This window comes from Rousettus aegyptiacus, unplaced genomic scaffold (genome assembly GCF_014176215.1).
Source record: "Rousettus aegyptiacus isolate mRouAeg1 unplaced genomic scaffold, mRouAeg1.p scaffold_m13_p_8, whole genome shotgun sequence".
Taxonomy (NCBI): Eukaryota; Metazoa; Chordata; class Mammalia; order Chiroptera; family Pteropodidae; genus Rousettus; species Rousettus aegyptiacus.
In genome coordinates, this window is record NW_023416311.1 from 15581123 (window position 1) to 15603804 (window position 22682).

A 22682-nucleotide genomic window follows, 5' to 3' on the forward strand; every position below is an offset into this window, starting at 1 on the left:
ACACTCCGTGGGCCTTAGTACCAGTGTGCGCAGAGACCTTTCTCTGTTGGAGGCTTTAAGTCAAGCACCAGGCAGTGAAGCCCAGGCCAGCTGCCACCCTGCTCTGGGGAAGACGCACTGCATGCCAGAGACTGTCATCCACAGAGCCTGCACTGCTCAGAGCTGTTTGGGCCAAGCAGAGTCCCCCGCTGTGCTGTCACAGGAGCAAGTTTGCGGTAGGGACATAACCAGAGGAGCAGCATGCTCCCAAAGGGCCGGGGCTACCGATGCCTGTGAGGGTCAGCCAGAGGGGCATATTCAGGGCCTAGGCCTCTCAGGAAGTACCTCACACAGCCCCCATTACTTGTGACAGAAAATGCTTTTTCAGACATGTCAATTAGGAGTTGAAGAAATTCAGATCTTAAGAAAGATGGCAAATCAGGAAGTTCTGAGTCTGCAGATCCATCAAGGCCTCAGTGGCCCACGGCTCACTCGGGCTCTGACACAGCCCACAAGGCCCAAGGCATCTGGGAAGGCAGCTGCTGCCATGCACTCAGCATATCCCTGGAAGTTGGGGGCTGGGCCAGGACACTATTCCCATCTGTTCCCTCAGAGGCTCCCGGCCCGTCCTGTGCCCACTTTTCCTCCTTAGGGCATGAGATGCTGGTATGGGTCGCCCTCCCCTGGCCGGGTCTGACCCTGGATGAAACGTACACAATGGGTCCCTAGGCCCTAGGCAAGTGCAACCCTGGCTATTACCAGATGCTACAGGGTGATGACAGGGGAAGGGTGTGGGTGTCCTGCCTCAAAGGACAGGAGACACTTTTCTATCACCTGCTTCCACAGCTCTACACAGACACACACCACAGCTGGAGACAGCCAGACCACTCTTCCTCAACAAGAATCACCTCTGGTCATTTCTTTGCTGCTCTCCACAGAACTGCAAATGAGCCTGCTCTCTGAGCCCCGTGAGCACTCGCTGGGCATCGACTGATGGCCCAGAGCCCTGTCTGAAGCTTGGCCATTGTGTCCTCTCATTACATTCCTGCAGCTTCCTCTGGGGAGATACTAACACTGACCCACGTCAGAGGCGTAGCCCAAGGGGGTCATGCTGTCTGCCTGTGGGGTCATGGTCACACTGCTGGCTCTGGGCCCAGGGCTCTAAATGACCAAGCCAGGCTGTCTGACACCAGAGCACAGGGTACCCGCCCTGCCCACCATGGCAATGCCAGCCTGGGCTTTACACGCGCCGCCCAGGCTGTGGATGGGTGGACATTTGCTGAGTGGGATCCCTGCACCACTGACCTACTCTCTGGGGTTGTCTCAGGGACTTCAGGCCAGCCTGCCATCTCCTCAGTGTCATGGCCCTATAAACACTCTGTTGAGAGGCTGTGATCTGCAACATCACTGCAGGGAATGTGTCGTGCTGATTCAGAAACGGCCTGTGCTTGTAGTTAAGAACCACTGGCACCCTAACTCTCCCAGCCCCTAAGGCCCCTAAGTGCCTAGCATGACAGCACAAACACTGTGTGGCCTTTACCTTTTCCTCCACGACTGGCGAGGACTGTAGGACAGCAACAGACACAGGGCCAGCACGCAGCAGTGACAGCACAGAGAGCGAGACAAGAAGACAGCATTAGACAGGTGACAAGAAGCTCCGGTTGCAAATGTGCTCACGTGGAGAGTAAGTGTGCAATGACACAGGCAGGTGCCCCACTCTACACTCCACTGACATGCCGAAACGTGCAGATGTCTACACACGAGACACAGACACACAGACACACGACCCTCTTAGCTTGGACAAGACCTGTGGAGCAGGTAAGGTCGCACACGCACTCGGCATGGGGTGATGGGTGAGTGCCTTCTCCAGATGGCTCGGCACGTGTGTACTCAGGCATGCAGGGACAGAGCACACAGCCACCCACAGTCACGTTCATGGGCACAAGCACACAAACCAGGCGTTTCAAGTGCACACTGAATTCTATTCTAAAGACACACAATTCTGGAAACCAAGCCAGGAGTGAAGGAAAACACCTGTCTCAGGTCAGGGCCACCCGGAGGGTCCCCAGCACTAAAGATGAAGGTGGAAGCCGGAGAGTCTAAATGAAGAACCCAGGCAGACATACATGTGTCCCCAAAGGATCCCGAATTGTGGCAGGAGAGGCTACATCCCAGAGAGGAGTGGGCCAGGAAGGTAGGCAGGGCCTTCCCCTTAACCCACCAATGCAGCAGTACAGGTCACAAAGGAAAGTCTGACCCCATGAGCCCTACGAAAGCCAGTGCCCAGCACAGTGACAGAAGGTTTGTGCTTTCTCTATGTCCACTGGTGTCCCCTCTGGAAACGTGAAGTGGTGGCTGCTATCCATGTCTATTCACCTAGAAACAGGCCCGGGGATGGAGTCAGACACGCATGATGGCCCCTGAGCCTCTCTCTCTCTGAGTGTCCACGGGGAGGCAGCTGCGGGAAAGGCAAGAGCCCCTGTGACTGCTGCAGCAACCACGGGGCAGCTGGCCATGGACTAGTGATGAAGTTAAACGCCTCCGGCCAGCTGGCAAAACAACGGGGCACCCAGACGCAGCACCTCCCCTCTGCTTCCTGTGACGTGCTTCCCAAACAAGTGCTTCCCATCACCGCCCACCCCCCACCCCCCGCAGGAACACACGCCTCATCATGGCTAAGAGACCTCAGGTGGATTGCGGCTGCCAGCCCCAGGCACCTTCTTCCCGTGGCAGGCATCTCTCTGACACAGTGGCAACTCTGGCTTGGGAAGGTCTATTAATAGTGCTGAGGGCCTGGAGACTATGGTGACAAAATGTGTATACTCTGGCCTCATGGATCCTCTTCTGACAGGATCAGGTCAGGAGATAAGGCTCACAGAAATCTGGACCAGAGCCCCAACCTCTCTTGGACAGCCAGTGGGTGTGTTTTACAAATGTTGCTGCTCCACAAAGCCAAGACTTGGCATGAAGAAAGACCCTGTCGAGCACTAACGCCTACAGCATTGCTCTCTACACGGCACCAAAGGCCCTGCCCATCCAGAAGTTCCAAATGGCTATGGCCAGACAGCAGGATTTGGACTTGCTGGCATGGACAGAAGAGATATACAGACGGGTCCCTGATGAAACAGGTTGAGGGGCTTCTTACAACTGGCCTGTTCTGATTCCCTGGGAAGAAGAAGCTCTGACACGGAGACTTCCAGAGCCACTGAGGGGCCTTAAGGGGATCCTGTCAGCCACCCCATGCAAATCCAGGAGTCCTGACCAGAAGGGTGGTGCCTGCCACAGAGCTGGGGGCTTCTTTGGGGAGAGGGGACACTAACTTCCCACAGGCCTGCCTGCCATGTGATCCTAACTCTGAGCAGCAGGGAGACTGGAGGGGCTGGTGTTGCGGTTGGTCCAGACTCTGCTTAAGCCACGACGCTGCAGGACACATCTTGACAGCAGGTTCCCAGACCGTATCCTGACTCTAATGCACACAGACTTCCACAGAAAGCACACCCCATCCTGCAATCATGGCACCTCGTCCATGCAGAGGAGAAATTAGAGGCCTGACTTGGCCCCTGGTGACAGCCAGGCCCCTCAGGCTCCAGTTATGGAGCATGGGCGGGCACTTCTACCTCTGGCTGAGCCCTCATCATCCTGAGGTTCTGAGGACATCTATTTCTGTAGCAACTCTGGGGCTCAGGGTGCTGACCACTGTGATTTAGGATGCTTGCTGCTCATGATCTCCAAGTCCTGAGTTCAGAGGTTACACCTCACTGATTCCTGGGAAAACTGTACCCCTCTCTAGGCCCTCTCCTGTGGGACCTTCCGGGGCTCCTGTCTTGAAGGGAGCTGGTGGGGAAATGACCTGAAGTTTCCAGAATGCCACAGCTCGGGAACCTGCCAAGCGCCCAGAGTCCATCGGAGATGCCCTAACTCAGACCACACTGCCCAACTTCCCCCAAAACAATACAAAGACCCCAATTCTAGGTTAGCATTCTAGTGCAATTCTTAGAAATTTCCTCATCAACTTCTGAGAGCCAGGAGTGAGAATTTCACAGTGTGCTCACGAGAAAATGTCTGAAGCCATGAAATGGTAGCTTGGAGATCGGTATTCCCTACCTTCAGATATACCTGACCCAGAAATAATACGTATAGAGTTTTGTAGTTCAACAAAGGCTTTGATCCATTCTCGTCACTTAATTCTCACAGGGCTGTGGGGTTAGCTAGAGAACAGCCTCTACGCCTTTCTCTAGGGAAGGAGCATTTACGACAAGAATGCTCACAGCGGTTGTAGACCCTACTCCCCGCTAAGGGCTGTGAGACTGTCTACAAACATGCTGGCCATCCCCTTGACAACCACCCTTCCTAGGCCTTAGCATACATACTACATGTTCACATCAGAAAACACAACAGCTTTGCCCACAGTAACCCGGAGAGTAACTGAGGATGCCAGAGAGGAAGGGCTTGAGGCCATACTTGTTTGCAGATATAACCTACCTAGCAGGCAGGACAGAGGAAATTTTTGCAGCCAACCAGGGCCTGTATGTGACCTGACTAGGGACTATGGGAGTTTGCTTGCAGAAACAAGGGGCCATAGCTAGAAATGGGCCAATGGCCCAGCGTGACCTGTGAGGCCTGGGATTCCCACTTCAGGCCTGTCCTGCTTGGTGGAGACTTAGGACACCGGTATCAACTCCCTGGCCCAGGTTAGCGACTCTGGTCTCTCATGGCCCAACTCTCTTAAGCTGGCAACACCCTGGAGATCTGTGACAATCTGCTCCCTTGGGGATCGTGGTCCAGTTTTATCTGACTGAAGGGTACAGAAGATGAAGGGGCCTGGCTTCTGCAGGCTTTTCTCCTCTCCCTGAATAAACCAGCATTGAACTCCTGAGCTCAGACAAGCCAGGGCCTCTGAAACTAATGACATCGCCTGCCCACAGCTGGAATATTTCTGTCTGGTGGTCACCAAGGTGTCCTGGGTCTCTTCTCCACCCACAAACAGTGAGTTGGTTTTCATAATTTGTGGTGGTTCTGTTTTATAAAGTCACTGTGAACACCAAATTTGTAAACACTAAACTGTTGCTCCCAGGGAAATACTTACATAAAAAGATACACATCTCATATAAATTAGAATTGTAATTCCTAACTCATCCTAGTATAGTCCATTTGCTTTATTTTACAAAAGAGAAAATGAGGTGCGGATGAGTTTAGTGACCCGGGGCTACCCCATGAACAGGGGCCAGAGCTGGGCTTCAAGTTCAACTGAATGGCCCCAGTTTGAACACTTTGAACAACACTGCCCTCCTGTCTCCATCCTGTGGGCATCTCTACATGAGGCTGAGACAAATAGGCAGCAATGCCTTGTTCGACCTTAGAGGGTATTGTGCATGTTGGGTGACTCAAATATTTCATCACTCTACCTAAGCTCCATGAGTGAATTCACAAACATGGAACCTGTGAGTATTAGGACTGGTTGTACACAATTTCCCTTGGGACTTTGTAATTGCACAGGGGCCAGCAGAGGTCCACTCATGTCCCCTCAACCCTACTTCGGCACCTGGGGCAATCTCAGCACACATCTTTGCTCAAGCCACACACTCTGACCAGACACCTCTTCTTGAGTCAGGATGTAGCTCTGCAGACTTTGGCCCCCGCCTACCTCCGCCCGGGCAGGCTGCTCTCGGTCTGGCTGTTCCCCCCAACTTGTTGCATCTTGGACCTCTCGATGTGCTCCACGTAGGTCTGTATCATCTGTAGAGAAGGACAACTCTGTATGAGTAATGCCTGCTGGACGAGGCCTCTCTGCCTCCCCGCTCTAAACTGCAATGTGCTCCGGTAGAAATAATGACAGAGCTCAACGGAATGGAGTCTGACTAGCATGAGGCTGACGGCTTTCAGATTTGACAGTGGAACACCAGGGAAAAAAGGCCGAAGAAGCAACTCAAGGTCAGCGACATCCACACATGTCCGGCTGCAGCTGCTTTCTTGTGGTTTTGCTCTGAGTGTGGCCTGTGTGTCAGGGGCCAGGAACCCACCTCTGTGTGTCGCTGGTGCAGAGCGTTGTACTCCTTCTTCATCTCTGACTCCCGCTCTTCCAACCGGGAAACTGAAAAACACAACCGCCGTTTGTCAACTGTACAACCAGCTTCTCACAACTCGGTACTGACATGGAGGGTTCCAGGACAAGCCGATGCTGGTGCACACTGCTGCTACACCTCAAGCTCGGAGATCATTATCAGCAGGAGATAATCCCCTGGGAATGCATTCGATCTGGGGTAATGTTCTGTGTGTATGCTGTATATTTGAAGCTATCCAATTCTGCTACAAAGAGATACAGGATGGTAAAATTCAGTGTTACTATCTAAGCTTAAGCCAGCGAGCAGCTTCTGAGACGCAGGCAAAACTCACAGGACGTGTCAAGTGTAGATTAGAAGTGAGGAAGTAGCTCATGGAAAGAGAACTCGTAAGTGAGTAACCTCTAAGATGTGTTAAAGAGCGAAAGAACACCTGAGACACATTTTGGACACGTAAGTGTCCCTTCCATGTACCAACGGCTGGAAAGATCAAGTCGTGATTATGCCACCACTAGGTTGGCTGCTGTTGACACCCCTAAACTGGCTGCCCCTATGACATGCGTGATGGTCCCCTGATCCAAATGTGCTCTGCCACATGATTGTTCCACGAGCTCACTGGGGAGCTATAGTGGAGCCACACAGTGGCACCCCTGTGTCCCACCAATGAAGCAAGTGTGCCACTAGACTCAAACACCTTCTGTCTATGGCCCTTTGCTCAAACTTCGACTCTGTCCTTGTAGCCCCACCAAATGGGGATGGCCGATTCACAGAGCTAGGGACACGACACATGAGAGTCGCGGGCCCAGGACTCAAGTGGCCGTCCTTCCACCAGCCTCCCTGTCCTCAGTGTATGCACCTCTCTCCTGCCTCGCTTCCTGGTGCCTGTTGTAAACTGATTTTACAACAACACTATTCAACATCTCATTCGGTCCACATGCTCTCCCGTTCCATGACCGCTTTCTCTATACTGTCAAGGTCATTCCCCGCCTATCAGGTAGGGCCTCAGAGTCTGCATTTCTAATACTCCAGGTGATGCTAATGCTGCTGGTCAGGGGGCCAAACTTTGAGGAGTAACAGGGGTATTTGTTACAAAGCAGAGTAACTGCATAGTCTTCCCTGGAAGAGCTTAAAGTGCCTGTACACTCCAGCAAACATAGAACTGGCTGCCAGGGGAAGACTCCACCCCAGGTGCATCTGACCACTGGCCTCTAGTCTAGCCTTGGGAGGGGCTGCCTATTTGTGCCCGAGTCTCTGGAGACGACTGTGACATAAGAGCCCTAGCATGTCTGCTGGCCTCCCTGCTGGGGCAGGTGTGCAGGCCACTGCATGGTCAAAGGAACCAGGAGGTCTGTCCTCCTCTCTGCTCTGGCCCTCATTCCTGGTACTAACCAAATGAACAACTTCAGCCTGTAATTTAGAGCTTATATACTTTCCTTCTAAGAAGAGCCGGAAAGGTTTCACATATGGAAAGTATTCTAAGCAAAAGGAATATTAAGGACTCTGTAATTATAGAAAGGGTTTATCTACACATGCCTAAACTGGGCCTTTTGGTTGCTTCCAGTTTGCTAAAACGAGTGTGCTGGCACGTGTACGCAGTCGACAGCCTGCTGGTTGTCCACAGTTCGCCAGCACACCACGGGATACTAGCCTTAGCAAAATGGCCTTCAAGTCCTGGTTTGGGTTAGGGACAGATGCAACGCATTTGAGGCAGAATAGATGATGCAGAGACGCCTCTTCCCCCTCCAGGATATAGCTCTCAGAAATTTTTCTTTTCTTCAGACCTCCCCCTGTTTTAGTCCTGGCAAGGATAGATAAGCTCAAAATGGTCTTTTCTAGCTTAGACGCTATCTTTGGCTAAGGCATGACCTTTGGCTAATTATAATATCATTATAATCTCACCCATATTGCAAATACTACTGCTCCCATCATGCACCTGATGCCATGACAGGCCTAGAAACCACATAAGGAAGAAAGAGTGGGGAACCGAGCTCCCTGCCTTCTGGGAGCAGACAATGAGGCTGCATCAGTACCAGTTTCCGGGCTCTGCCCCTACGAAACAACAAAAGCCCAGAATCGAGACATCCTCTGAGAACTCTGCCTCTCTGTCTCTCTGCCTCTCTGTCTCTCTGTCTCTCTCGTTTGCCCATCTCCTTTCATGGGTAGGTACTTTCACATTAATAAAACCTGTGCTTTCCCACTTGCTGTCGGTCTTGCCCTTAAATTCTTTCTCGCAGTGTAAGACAAGAACCTGGTCGCTGGAGTTCCGAGCTCTCCCGAAACACATCTAACCATTTTTCTTCCCAATTTAATCTGAACTTTTCAGAGAAATAAAAGCTCCTGCCATCCAAGGGAACTAGGTAAAGCAGCAAACTGAGTCTCAATCATCAAAACCTCTAACTATAGAAAATTGAAACAACACTGAAAATTTTAACTTTGACAGTATAAACAAAGACTTCTAAAAACAACAAGAACAGGTCTTAACATAAAAATAAAAAAAAATAATTAAAAACACCCCTTTCATCACCTATCCCTACAGGAGCAGAGTGTCCCTACAGGAACCTTGGTCAGCTATGGACCCCTCCTAGGAACTGTCACTATGGGGGGCTGTGTCATTGAGCCCTACTTTCAGGTCACAAAAGAGGGATCTCTCCACAGTGGTGTGAAGACAAGAGCCCCATATGGCAGGCAGCCAGGAGCTTTATCCTATAGAACCATACAGGATCACAGATTTGTGAATTTGGGGTCAGAGTGCAGTACCTGCAAATGTGCTGTCATGAAAGAGGCCTTAATTATTTCTACAAAGGATTTGAGGTTGTTACAGAAATACGCAGCAATGTAACTGAGGCAGGACAGGTGGTACAGGAACACTCCCTCCCCCTCCAGGATATGGCTCCAGAAATCTTCCCTTTTTTCATACATCTCCGGTTTAGCCCAGCAGGGGGAATATGCCAGAACCAGTCTTTTCCAGCTTAGGCGCCATCTTTGGCTAAGGTATGACCTTTGGCTAATTATAATATCATTATAATCTCATCTATATTGCAAATACTATAGCTCCCAACATGCACCTGATATCATGACAGTCCAGAAACAAGAAGAAGCAGGAACTTGAGTTCTCCGCCTATTGGGAAGAGACAACAAGGTTACAGCAGCACCAAATTTTCCAGGGCTCCACCTCCAGGGAAAAACAATAGTTCATAACCAGCATCTTGGCATGATGCTCCTGCTCACTCTCTCTGGAGTAAGCCCGCACGCCTCACCTCGAGTGTGGACTTTTGCTTTAATAAATCTTGCGTTTTCCTGCTTGCTGTTCTTTCTTGTGAAATAAAACAAGAGTTTGGTCACTGGACCGCCCACACCCTCCAGCCATTCGTCTTATGCTTGAATTCTTTCTTGTGGAATAAGACAAGAACCTTTCTGGCAACATAATGGTTAAGGGAATCACAGTGAAAATAAAATAAGGCTATCATTGGGTTTTCTCATTCTCTTTTTATCAAAGGCTCTCAACATACTGCCCAGCTGGGACAGGCCTGAGAACAACAAACACATTCATTGCAATTCCATTGCTGGGGCTGGCTACTTACTTTGATCTGCATAGTTTTTGGCCTTCAATTCCAGCTGGCGGGTCTGAAACTCATAGTGTTCCACCTGGATTTGTAGCTCTTTCTTCTCTTGTTCCAAGGCATCTTCAAATTCGATGAATTTCTACACATGACGGGAGAGAAAGAGCAGGCATCATGAATGTGGGATGGTCAGATGACAGCAGCCCCTCACAGAAGGGCCACAGGTTTCAAGGACCAAGGTGAAAGACCAGGCTCGGAGCCAGAATGCAGGTCTCCCTGTTCCAGAGCTTACTTCCATTCACATCACATTGCCTGCCACCCTCTTCAGGCAAACCTTGCCACAGACCACATGTGACAGCAGAGGCAGGAGTGAATAACTCCTTAATCTTGTAACCAGCTATCTGGAAGGTAACATGGGGCCCTAAATTTAGAAGGCCCCATGCTTGGTTTCATTTTGAAATTCTTAAGGAGCCTTGAATTTCCATTTTCATACTGGGCTCCACCAATTACGTAGTTGGTCCTTGTGCTAAGTTTCTGGGCAAAATTATTATCAAAAAAAAGTGAAAAGAAAGCTCTTTACAAAATAAAAGACACTCTTGAAAAGTCTTAGGAAGAGACCTCCCTGGACACTGAAACTGGCTTGCAAAGTCAGGCCCTGGTGGGGGGAGGGATGGGCTCTGGCTGCAGCAAAGATGCCCCCCATAACGGGCTGGAGGGGGAGCTGTAAACACCTCAATATTACTGAGTAGAAAATGGGACTTATACTGAGAAACTCCATTTATAGTAAGCATATCAGCTGGGTTCTAAAGACATAAAGAGTTTCTCAGAAGACGGGAATATGAAACTGATGATTGATTTCAGGTTTTGGATATCTGGAAGAGTCCATTAACTTGTGATGGCCACCGGCTGTGTTTCCCATAATAATGCATCCTGTCCCCTAACCCTGACACGGGGCCCTAGAGATGCTTCTTCCTACAGCATCTACTCAAAGGTCTTCGTGCTGAAAACCACAGGGGCTCCTGCCTGGAGGATGACTCACTCTATGCAGTGACTGGAGGGCAGAAACCCCACAGGGGTGGGCAGGGAAGACGGGGCTTCAGACAGAAAGTCTATACTAATGACATCACATGCAACTTAAGTAAAATGAAGAAAAAAGAAACGTTTCACTGCCAGGAAAATGCACACAAATGGTGCAGCTGTACAAAAAGTAAAAATAAGTGGTTTCGAATGACTGTGGATATAACCAGCATATGAATGAACAAATGCTATTAACTGAGTAGGAAGGATAATTTTTTAATTGGGGATTTCCAATTCCTAGTACTTAAAAAAATTAAAAGAACGACATAAACAACATATGTTTTTGTGGAAAAATCAGATGACAGTGTTAAGTAAAAGAAGAATATTTTTAAAGAACCACTGGATGGTGAAATTGAGTGACATTCTTCCAGGTGTCTGTGTGTGGGTGGGTGCGTGTGCACACGCGTGTGTGTATGTGTATGGGGGGGAGAATATGTGAGTGTATGAGTATATAGAACAGATGTGGGATCATTTTGCTCACTGTATTTTGTGACCTGATTATTCATTCATTTATATTGGATCACCTTTTTACATCAACAAATACATTCTACCACGTCCATTTTTAATAGGTATGTGGGAAAACAGCCTAGCGTAATTGTCTTAATTTTCGGTTCCTTGATTATTAGTGATACTGAACATTTTTTCATAAATGTCTTGGTCATATACAATAAGTCCTCACTTAACATCGTCAATAGGTCCTGAGACTTTAAGTGAAATGACATTATGAAACTAATTTTACCATAAGCTAATTGATATAAACAAGAATAAGAAACACTATCTCATCATTATAATGAAATGACTTAGAATAAACAACATCATTTGAGGACCTGCTGTAAACTGCTTCTTTCATGAACAGCTCATTAAGTCCTTTGTCCAATTTCTTACCATATGTTCATATTTTTCTTAACTATTTGTAAGGGCCTTTATTCCATATATTCATGAATTCGTCTGTCTTATATGCTTCAAGTACTTTCCCAGCATGTGGTTTGTGTGTACATAGTACAGAAGTTTACTTATTTCTACACCATTTACTTAACAAGTTATCCTTTACTGCTTCAAAGTGCCACCTTTATCATATGCTAAATGATAATATATATTTCAGTCTATTTCTGAGCCAGTACCAATGGTTTTTAAACTCGTAATGTTACAGCATCTTTTAACAGCATCTTTTCACCTTTTTCTTGGTTATTCCAACTTTTTTATCCTTTTAGAGTAACTTGAGAATCATCCTGTCAGTTATACATTTTTTGAATAAGCATTTCACCTGTCAGAAAGCACCAGTTCTCTGGTTCTCAGGAAGGAGTCCCTGCTTTTGATGACAAATGCTCAGAGCTAGGTGTGGGATGAGGAGAAAACTCATCCTGAGCCAGTTAAGAGCTGTTAGATGTGGCAGCTGGGCTGGAGATGGAAAATTCACCCTTTCCTTATATTGATCACTGTCTTACCTCCGAGCTATACCACTGAAGTTTTACATAAAGAAAAGAGTTCTTTGGTGCTAGTGTCATTTCACTAGAATTTCCTCCCACCTACATTTCATCATATTATCTGCATTTGATGTTTGCTAGCCAGCTAAAAAGATTTTCAAACTAAAGACAATGTAAAAACCCCCGTCCCCAGATTCTTAAGTAGGTCGAACTTTCTTAAATCTATCCTGATAGGTGATCATTAAAATCCAAATAGGCGACAATGCCAAAAAGCCTTGTCATGCCATAAAACAACCCATATGCCTATAAAACTCCTGATGAAGTTGGCCCCAAACTAGATCACATGCAGAAATCCTCTAACATTGTGGTATTATAAGGCCATTCAGCATCACTAAATTTGGAGACATTAATCTAGAGAGAAAACATCTACATAGCTCAAGGCCAGAGGCAGAAGGCATGGCAGGGATAGGGAGACAGATCCCATGGTGAGTGGAAGGACATTTGTGGTTCCCAGTCATGTGGAATCCTGGTGCCAAAGGGACGGTCCCATGGGGCAAGAAATAGCCCTTAGTAACTGACGGCCTTTCATCCTCTAAGTACTGCTGGCGGATAAGGGGTGTGAGCACTCATGGAGAACGAGTCCCCAGAGGAACGAAAGGACCCAAGAAACCCATAAGCGACCATCAGCAGACTCCCGCTTTCTACCCAGCTCCCTGAAGTACCATCCGGCGTGCAGCTCCTCTCTGTCTCTCAGAGGTCAGCATCTCACCAGACAAAGCTGATAAGGAGGTACCCTCAGGGGCTCTGAGTTTATGAAAATGTTAAAAACACAATATGGCTCTCTATAGCTTAAAAGAACTCCTCCTGTTTCTTCCCCTCTTGAAAATTATTCCAATGTCATTAAGGTAATTTTAATGAAAATGCAACTTAGCCATTTAACTGAAATGAGATATGCAATGCAATCGTCATCAAATATTATAAGGAATAACTAATGTGAAGGAATAGTGCCTGGTCAAGACTAAACAAATTATCTATCTATCTATCTATCTATCTATCTATCTATCTATCTATCTATCTATTTTTATCAAATGATTAAGACTAAACAAATACTTCATCTTTGATTTTTATGAGGAAATGCTCAGGGCTAGACTTGGGATGAAGTAAAATATTTTTACTTACAGATCATTTACTTTTGATTTAAAAGAATCAAGAATTTTCAGTGGTGGGGGACAGGGTAGAGTGGAGACTAAGTTAAGTCTACAAAAGGATCTTCTGAAAGGAAACTAAAAAATTTTCTAGTAGAATCTGATTATGACAAAATAGGAATGGAATTGAGAATAGAAATTTCTCTCTCAGTATTTGGGTTGAGTTTACATGGTACTTACTGGATTGTAAAAAAAGTCTCATGTCTGAGATACTTTTTGCACAGAGTAGTACCTGAGTCCTCCAGAAGGCATGACTAGAACAAAGTGAAAGCTTCCTCCATGTGCTAACTACACATACTACAGATCGAAGTTTATTTGGAATTATCACTTGTCTAATCAAGTCTAATCGAAATGTCACGTAGCACATGACAACCCACGATGTTTACGGTGACACTTATAACAAACCTTCAAGCACCCCAAAAAAACAATGAAGGCAACTGGGCAATTCAAAATGCACCAGCATGGCTTCTCCTTAACATCTAGATATGAACTACCTAATTCTCACTTCTAAAGGCCAATATGCCACACAAATCCCTTTTTAGATTCGTTTTTAAGATATACTTCTCCCTCTCACTAAGAAAATGCTCTGTTTTAAAACTAAATCCGACTTTGGTTTTCAAAATTTGTTTTTTGGTGAATTTCAAGATACATACTGAAATAACCTGAGTGTGGGCTTTTCTAAAATCTAGGACTCAGAGGAAGCTTTTCTCAATATTCCATAGAATGAGACTGTTTTTCCCATTTTATACATTAAAATAACATTAAGAAGTAAATGGACTTTTCATGTCAAATATAAAATTTAGACAACAGAAATCAGCATTCCCAATTCCCAGAATGCAAGAGAGATATTACTAGGTAAACAGTCTTCCAGGATGTAATCATTTTGAGTTTTGGTTAACTTTCATAACCAAGGCTATTTTAATAGCAAAGTAAATTAACATATTAAATTTAATTCTTCCTTCTTAGATATCCTTTAGACCAAGGTCCCACATAGGAAATAACCAACTCAGGCTACCTAGTTAAAAATGAACCTAACAGGAATCCTAGATCTTGTTCCCTTGCATTATAGATCATTTAATTCCTTCCTGGGGGTGGGTGAGGGAGTAGAGCGAATTTCCATAAGAAAAATGCTCTTTTTTGGTCTTGTATCTCAGGCAAGCAGAGTGGTAAATACTTGGGCTGGGCATAGGTTCATGTGCCTGGAAGACACGCCCTTCTCCTGATGGCTAATTCCCTGTCTTGACAGCGACCTCCCAACATGATCAAATGTTTACCAAGGGCTCGCAGGGGGCACTGACCTCTTAAGACCTCAAACACCTGTTCTTCTACAGCTCCGTTTCCATTTTCCACAATTGTGCTACCACTCAGATCTAGAATGCAGTGTGGGCAGGTCAGTGGAGTAGAACACGCGTGTGGGGGCCCTGGAATTACCGAGCTGCCCCCAAGGCCCGCTGGTGATACACAGGCAGCAGACGGAAGAGCGTTTCTGTATTCAAGTGCTAAGACATATCTGAGAAACCAGGCCACTGTGCAGAAATTCAAGAATCAGGCTGGATTCATAAAATACAGCAAAGGTTCTTCACATTTATGTTAAAGGAACTGCTGGTTCAGCATCTGTCTAAAAAGAATGCCAACAAATGGCACTAGTTTAATTCACACTGATTTTCAATAACTGTTAAGATAGAAAAAATAGATATGTGTAAGTGTGTAAAAAAATTTATATATTATATATTTACTTATACATTATGTTAAATATTAACATATACCTTACGTATTCAATATGTTATATAATATATAAAAATATGATATATTTGGTATTTGGAGAAATAAGAAAAAGATAAAACTAAAATCTAAATGTCCCATTCTGGGAAAAATTTCTCCGGGAGAATTTATTCTCAAGTGAACTGTATTCTCCGAAGTTTACACGGGCTTATTAAACTTCCTAATCCACCTAGCTGTACCTCACCCTTGTGAGGAGACAAGCTAAGGACGCTCATACCTTGCCGTTCTGCAGACAAAGGCTCTTGTTTAGAACTGAACACCATAAATTGGAGCCAGGCCCACAGCCACGCACACAAGCAAGCACCCAGGGGCTTTTGCCCCGATCTGGGTATTTGTTTCCTAGGAAGACAGGAGTGGGAAGAGGGCCAGTGTGGGGAAGGTCAGGGAATAGGAGTCCACGATGAAGTAGAGTGGAAGGACCGGCATGCAGAGAGCATGGAAAACATGAGACCTGGGGAGGCGCGTCCACGAAACTTTAATGAAAAGCATCACTCTGAATCTGTCACTGTTGATAATCAGAACCTAAATGTCCTAACCCCCGTCTCACAAACCCTACCACACGGAGGTGCATTCCTCAAAAATGAGGTGCTGTTCCACTTAACTTGGCACATCCCAAATCTCTTGCCCATAAAAGGGGCTCAAAAAACATAACTGATTAAAGACTACGTGGGCTCTAAGAGTCTTTGGGAATATTTCATTTCCTTGGGGTGAGACTTTTTCCCCCTCTTGATGGGGATGCTTTCTTGGGATGAGCTAACCCTGCCTGGTGGCTGCCAACTGATTCTAGCCTCTCCAGGACAAGCTACAGCAGGAGTGCCACAGGGTGCAGTGTACAGAGTTGAGGTTATGGAGTAATGAAGCTGCTACTCTGTCAGTGGGAGAATGAATGAACACTCACACAACAGGACACTGCTCAGCTCTGAAGGTATGAATACAAGGACACTTGCAACAACCTGGATGAATCTCAAAATTATGACCGAATAAAGCTAGACAAAAAAAAAAAAAAAAAAGGAGTATACACTGTATGATTCCAATCATATAAAATTCTAGAAAATGCAGATTAACTTAAAGTGACAGAAAGCAGATCAGTGGTTACCTGCAGATGAGATGGGGGAAGCAGGGAGAGATGACCGAGGGGCACAGGAAACTTTGCGGCTGGTGATCATCATTATCGTAATTGTGGGGATGGCTTCTGGGGTACTGTCATCAAAACTCACTAAATTGCACACTTCGAGTATGTACAGTTTAGTGCACTGATCTCAATAAAATAGTTATCGAGAAAGTAAGAAAGAAGTAGGGGAGAAAGAGTGGGGGAAAGAAAAGAGAAGAGAGGAGAGGAGGAGAGAAGAGAAGAAAAAAGGAATCCCTGGGTCAAAGATTTAATCCTTTGTCATTAACACCAGGTTTCTAGGTGCTGGGATTTCCCACCAGACCTCTTCTTAGCCTTTCAAGAATGTCTTCTCTTCTCTGTTTTTTTCCTAAACAGCTGGCATTCTTTTAATTTTGCTTTAATTTTTGTTCATCTCAAAATTTTTCATCTGTCTGGTTTCTTATATCGAAACCCAAATGCTTAGGATCGCCCCTCTTTCTGGAATGTGTTCACTGAGACAGCAAAAAATCCCATCTTTTAAGCATTTTACTTTCTAGTCTGAAACTGAGTAACAGAAATGTTTACTGCCTGCCCTTATAGAAAATGACTGAGCCAGACTGTCTACAGCCGCGATGACCAGTACAGTAGCCTCAGACACGTGGCTATTTATACTTAGTTAAAATGAAATAAAAATAGACACTCGCTTCCTCAGTTGCATGCGCCACATCTGAAGTATCAATGGCCCTGTGTGGCCATAGGCTACTGAAATGGACAGCACAAAATGGAAATTTCCATCATCACAGCAAGTTGTGTTGGACAGACAGACGGCTGCTTCACACTCAAACCACAGAAAGAGGCCCTGACCTTCAGGAACTAAATAGACAGCTTGATGTAGTGTGTGCAGAGGCAGAGGAAGGCTGCTTTGTCCCCTCATCCACACATGCACAGATGACGAGCATCTCCTTGGAGTGTTCGGTCAGGGAGAAAAGAACCATCAGGGCACCAGCCCCTTAGTGAAGCAGGACGCAGCTGTGGAGATGTGGGGGTGCAAGGCACAATGAGGAGGTTGGGGCAGTGTGGGAAGTCTGGGGTGGGCAGACTGCGGTGACGGGGACCACTCATTCTCATCATGCACTTATGCATTCAAGCAGCCAGCATCTGAATGTGCTCCATGCGGTCCCTGTACCAGACATGCACAGGAACTGGCCAGCGGTCTAGGCAGTGGGAATATTGTGCAGGTGGAGTGCATAGAAGTGGGACAGGCACAGAGGGAAGCGGGTCAAGGCCGGGCTCCAGAGGGGTTTGAGCAGAAGGGGTCCCCTCCTTGAAGAGTCCCTTTCCCCGTCTACTCAAAGTAGTCCCTGTCCCTACCTTTCACGCTATATCTCATGCCCTCGTTTTAACACTTCCTGGATACATGGCAGCATCCCAACACCTCCCCACCTGAGTGCCGGCCCCAGGACAGCAGGGACCTAAATCTGCACAGCCCACAGCCAAGCTTGGAACTCAGAATGTTTTGTTGAATGAGTACATGGAGGAGAGAGGGGGGCGGGGGTGTGATCTGCCTCCATAAAAGTTCACTCTGGTTGGAGAAGGGCTGGAAGAGGGAAGAGGGTGGCTGGGGAGACCCGTTGGATAGTAGCGACTAGAACCAATGAAGAAAAGAAGGCATATGAAAACAAGAACCAGGCCAGAAGAATGGCCAGGACTTAGTGACTGGAAATGGGAGGTGATACGGCTGATCCCAGGGCTCCGATTTTTAGCAGAACACAGGAAAAGAAACGCCTGGGAAATCACCTCGAGATGGCTCCTGGTTTTATCTGTTGTAGCTACCGTTCCAGGCGTTAAGAGGTCATCCTCTCACTCTAATAATTAACGGGAACTTCAGAAAGGGGACCCTAGCTCACACTTGTGTGTTCCTTCCCCAACACCTATCTTGCACACAGTAATGATTTAAGAGACTCCAAGACTCGCTCAATATCACCTCGGGAGGCTTCCTGCCAAGTCCTGAATCTGAGTATGTGGTCACATGAAAGCCACACTGAGGGTTACTCTACAAAATAACTGGCCCATGATGTTGCTATCGTCAAGGTCACGAAAAGCAAGGAACCGTTCCAGAACAGAAGAGACAACAGGACCGTACGAGACTCCCGAGGTCTTAGCAGAGCAAAAGGGAGGGACGAAGAATGAATAATGTGGGGAAATGTTCACATTTGGAAATGTGAGTGGGAAGTATGATTTTTGCAACCTTTCTATAAATTGCATAAAACCAGAAAGTTTTTAAAAATTTAAAATAAAAACCAATATATTAAATTTAGAAATCCTAGTTTTGGAAGAATGTGTACCAGTCCTTGACCCCGCTGTCCAATCGCCACCACAGACCCCAGAGGGTTCCCGTCACAAGACAGGGCCGAGCAGCAAGGCTCCAGGCTAGAGGCCTCCGGACCAAAGCTGGCATCTCCCCTACATGATCACTCTGGCTGGGAAGTGTCTCTCTTTACTCTTCTACACCTATTTTTTTTTTCCATTTTTGGGGGGAGATTTTGTACTTTTGGTGACTCTGGGATACCTACATAAACCAACATTTGGAGGCAACCAGGAAAGGTAGCTCGGGCCACTAAATCTTAACAACTTTATTTAAAACAAATGATTTTTAAAAACTCTTCTTAAGATTACAGTATTGCAGAAGAAATCACATACCTTGGCCAAGCAGTGGTGAATTTACTATTTGTAATATGAGAAACATGAAGAAAAACTTGATTCAAAGTATTAATTTGCTTATGAAAAAAAGGCAAAATGATCATCTTTATAGAGTAGGATTACAGCTTAATCCCATCCAAATGCGATTCTATGAAATGGGTTAGTTTTGGGTCAAACTTTCTTGCAGTTGGATGTTTTCCTTACATAGCACCAAATACCACAGTATAAGCAAATAGCCACATACATGTCCTTCAACAGCACATCCACTTGCTTGTGATGAGTTGGGGGGTGTTGCTAGTAGTTTCTTCAGGGCGAAGAAGATTTTAAGGCAAACGATGGCTACTAAATTCACACCTTGTCTCTCAAACACTATTTCTATTCGCTCTCAGTCAGCTGCCCATTTCCAACCTTCTCTTCTAATGGGAAAGAACTTAGTGGATTTTAAAACCTATCAGCATTGTTAAGGCCTCTGTAGAAATTATAGAAGCCAGCAATAGGTCCCATTAGTGCGGCAAGCTTGAGCGGGACTCACTCATCTCGAGTACAAGGGTAAAACCTGCATAATCAGAGACTGAGATGTACAGTGCTTGCCAACTAAGGCGGCCCCACAAATCCATCAAGGTGCTCCTCCCTGACTCCGCTACCTCTGCCTCGCTGCAATTCTCCAAAAAACAACAGCCAATGATGGGACTTGGCACTTAAGATGAAAGTGACTTGCCATGTCTGGCAACCCACTCTCTTTACAGAGGCGGCCACTGAGAACAGAAAGGGAAAGACTGGCTGCCGGGCATGTGGCTCCTAAAGTAAGGGCAGGGCTGGCACTCAAGTCTGCAATTGCGGATTCCAGGGCTTGGGCCCTCTCCCTGGATCCCACAATGTCTAGCTACCATCACTCTTATCAAATGAGCCATCCTAGGACCAAAGAGCCACTGCTGGACCAGAACATGCTTGCAATATCTCACTGTGGTTATTACATGCAAGAAGTAGAGGACAGGGTTGTTTGCTCTGCTCAAGTCTTTAAAAAAATCTGCAGATTTTGTTTGCTCAGAAGCCTGCAGGCAGCTCAAGTTACCCAGCTCTGACTAAGCCTTCTTGAGCAGAGTGGCCAGGACGCAGGAGCTACTCTGCAACACGAACATGCCTATAGCCTGTGACGTGCCAGCTCTTGTGTTGTCAGATACATATCTCAATTCCTGCCTAGAAAATGAGGCCAATCCACAGTGCACAGTGTCCTTTCCCCAAAACTGAAAATGAATGTCTGCTGGGTTTCGTGAATTAGCTAGAATGTCAAAATCACTACAGGATTTGGCCCTTTTCTTTAGTTGTAACATCACCTGAGGTCTTTCCAAGGGGGGACATCTAATCACAGCCTCGATGCCAGCTAGCCAAGCATCTGTTTGCTTCATGGTTCTCTTCTCAGGAAACTGTACATCTTCTCCTCATGGGGCAATGGTGAGGCTCGGCCTCGAAGGCAGTCTCCTCCAAACCACACACATCCCCGGCCCAGCTCTTAGTCTAGGGGAGAGTGGGTAGGAGGCCAGAAGTGTACTCGCTTGTGGCTGCAACTTCAACTGCACAGAGAGCAGAGCAACGACATAATCCATGCAGAACTAATTCTTAAGCTAGATGGTTATGATTCTTAGCCTTAAGGTTGTCCATCCTTTTAGTTCCTTCTCATCCACTATGTTGACCACATAGGTACAGATGAAAGAATAAAAACCTACTTGAAACCTGTTAGGCATCAAATGGCTAATAGTGGTCAGAGAAGTGGTGGGTGCTGCCAGCACTAGGGTAGGGTGGACGAGGGGAGCCCTAGCCCTCCAGTCCTCTGGGGATGCAGTTCTTTGACCTCCCACAGCACCATGACACAAAAGGAAGAGCCCAAGAGTCAGGGGAGACTGGGACCTGGCGGGGCTCTTGTAGGGCATATGACCTTGGTTGACCCCTCTCCCTTTCATGGAGCCAGTTCCTTTCCTAGTAAATGCCTAGGGCCACTCTGAACTCTAAAATCCTATGAGCTCTTGCATCACCTTGAGAGTTTTAAATCAGTTTTGGTGGAGCTTGGCACCCCAATCAATAGACAACAGCTTCTAAAACATGAAACCCAAAAGCAAAATAAATGACTCTAAGTCGGAATAATAAAATGCACTGTTAATATTTATAAACATGCTTTAAACCAAATTAGGGCATAAACCACTCTGGTTCAAGAAAAAGGCAAAATACTGAAACAATTTTCTATGCTAAAGTTAAGAATGTGTTCAGCCAAATTAATTGAAAAGGAATTTAGTTCATTTAATAAGACACCACCTATTCATAAATCGAAGAGCATCAATCACCTAATGCCTGGAATAACAATGTCAGAGCTTAGAGATCATCTAGGGCAAATGACTCATTTGACTGATGGAAAATCAAAATGCAGAGGGGGCACAACACGTGGACAAGGTCACACAGGCAAAGCAAGGATGGGAACCCACATCTCCTGAATCCGCTTGGGTCTGGCACATAGTGCTAAATACTTGACGGTGAATGAAGTGGTATTTGTAATGCACGATTCTTCTAACTGGTTCACAAATAAGTGATTTCCAGGTTATGGAGATATCCTAGAACACAAATATTTCAAAATTCTACTTTTAGCTCCTCAAAAGTAAGATTGGAATTTCTCAGCCTTTTCCACATAAGCTAACGATCTTCCCAAATGAGAACCACCGAGCAAAGAAATCACCTCCAAAAACCTGGAGACTTTCACTGGTGCCAGAGGAGTAGCCTGTGACTTTAGTTATGAGTTTACATCAATTATAGAGCTGACCTATGTCACAGACCTTCAAAACATTGGATTAGGGACAAGGCAAAGGTCTTCTGACAATAGATCTCTTCTGGCTGTAGAACTATGAGATCAGAATTCTCTTTTCTGTAAGGGTTTGGAATTGTAGTAATCAGAGGCAGTAATTGAGGTTTAGGAAGCTGGTTTGTGAAAAACACACAAAAGCAAAAAGAATTGGCGTCTGGAGGGGAGACCGAGGCCTAGCCGGAGGCTAGGGGCTATTTAAGCTGCAAGCACCCCTGGTGACGCCAGGTGGTTCGGGGCTCCAGGCTCAGGGCTCTGGGCTGGAGCAGCAAGCGAATAAGAGAGACCCAGGGCTCACCCCCTGGGCCGGGCTAAGTAGGGGTTTCGGGGCCTTGGGGACCGTGCTGGGAGGGGCGGGGTCCCCGGGGGCCGAGGGCGGGGCGGTGGTGGGGTCCCCGGGCCCCGCGGGAGTACGCGGTGCCCGGGCGGGTCCCCGGCGCGGCCGGCCCACGCACCTCCTCGGCCTGCTTGCGCAGAGCCTTCTCGCGCTCGTACTGAGTGAGCAGCTGCTCGTTGTCCTCGCGCAGCAGCTCCAGCTCCACCTCGTGCTCCTGGTTCTCGCTGAGCACCGAATCTAGGTTCTCCAGCACATTGACCACGAGCGGCATGAGCTCCTTGACCACCTCCTCGTCGTAACAGTGGATGAGGCGCTCGAACTCGCGGTAGATGGAACCCGCCAGGCCCGACACCCGCTCCGACATCACCGAGCCAGAGCAGTAGTCGTCCTGATACACCACCACGCCGCCGCCCTCGTCCATCTGGATCTCCATCATTGCGGCCACCGCTGCCGCCAGCGCGGCCCACTGTCTGCCGGCGCGCTTGCCCCGGCTGCCCGTAGTCCGCAGGCCGCGGCCCGTCGCCTCCGCTGCAACCGCAGCCGCTGTCGCCTCAGGGTTCGGCTGCTGCCGTAGCTGCTGGTGCTGATGCTGCGCCCCGTCACTCAGCGGCCGGAAGTCCCGCC

The 22682-nt window shown here is 47.1% G+C and overlaps 1 protein-coding gene across 23 annotated transcripts in view; it reads right to left on the minus strand.

Annotated features, from left to right (window-relative positions):
* The window catches only part of MAPK8IP3 (mitogen-activated protein kinase 8 interacting protein 3), a 47668-nt gene extending 25003 nt beyond the window's left edge, over positions 1-22665 (minus strand). For 10 of the 23 annotated variants that reach the window (XM_036226029.1, XM_036226020.1, XM_036226038.1 and 7 more), the window contains exons 1-5: positions 22177-22665; positions 9620-9740; positions 6000-6070; positions 5624-5715; positions 1520-1543 (exon numbers count right to left, since the gene is read on the minus strand). In XM_036226029.1, coding sequence (XP_036081922.1) covers positions 1520-1543; positions 5624-5715; positions 6000-6070; positions 9620-9740; positions 22177-22494 — 626 coding nt within the window. In that variant the 5' untranslated portion in view covers positions 22495-22665. The remainder of the gene's footprint in view (positions 1-1519; positions 1544-5623; positions 5716-5999; positions 6071-9619; positions 9741-22176) is intronic. The other 13 variants (XM_036226040.1, XM_036226035.1, XM_036226031.1 and 10 more) reach the window with 3 other exon arrangements.
* Between the last annotated feature and the right edge of the window lie 17 nt (positions 22666-22682).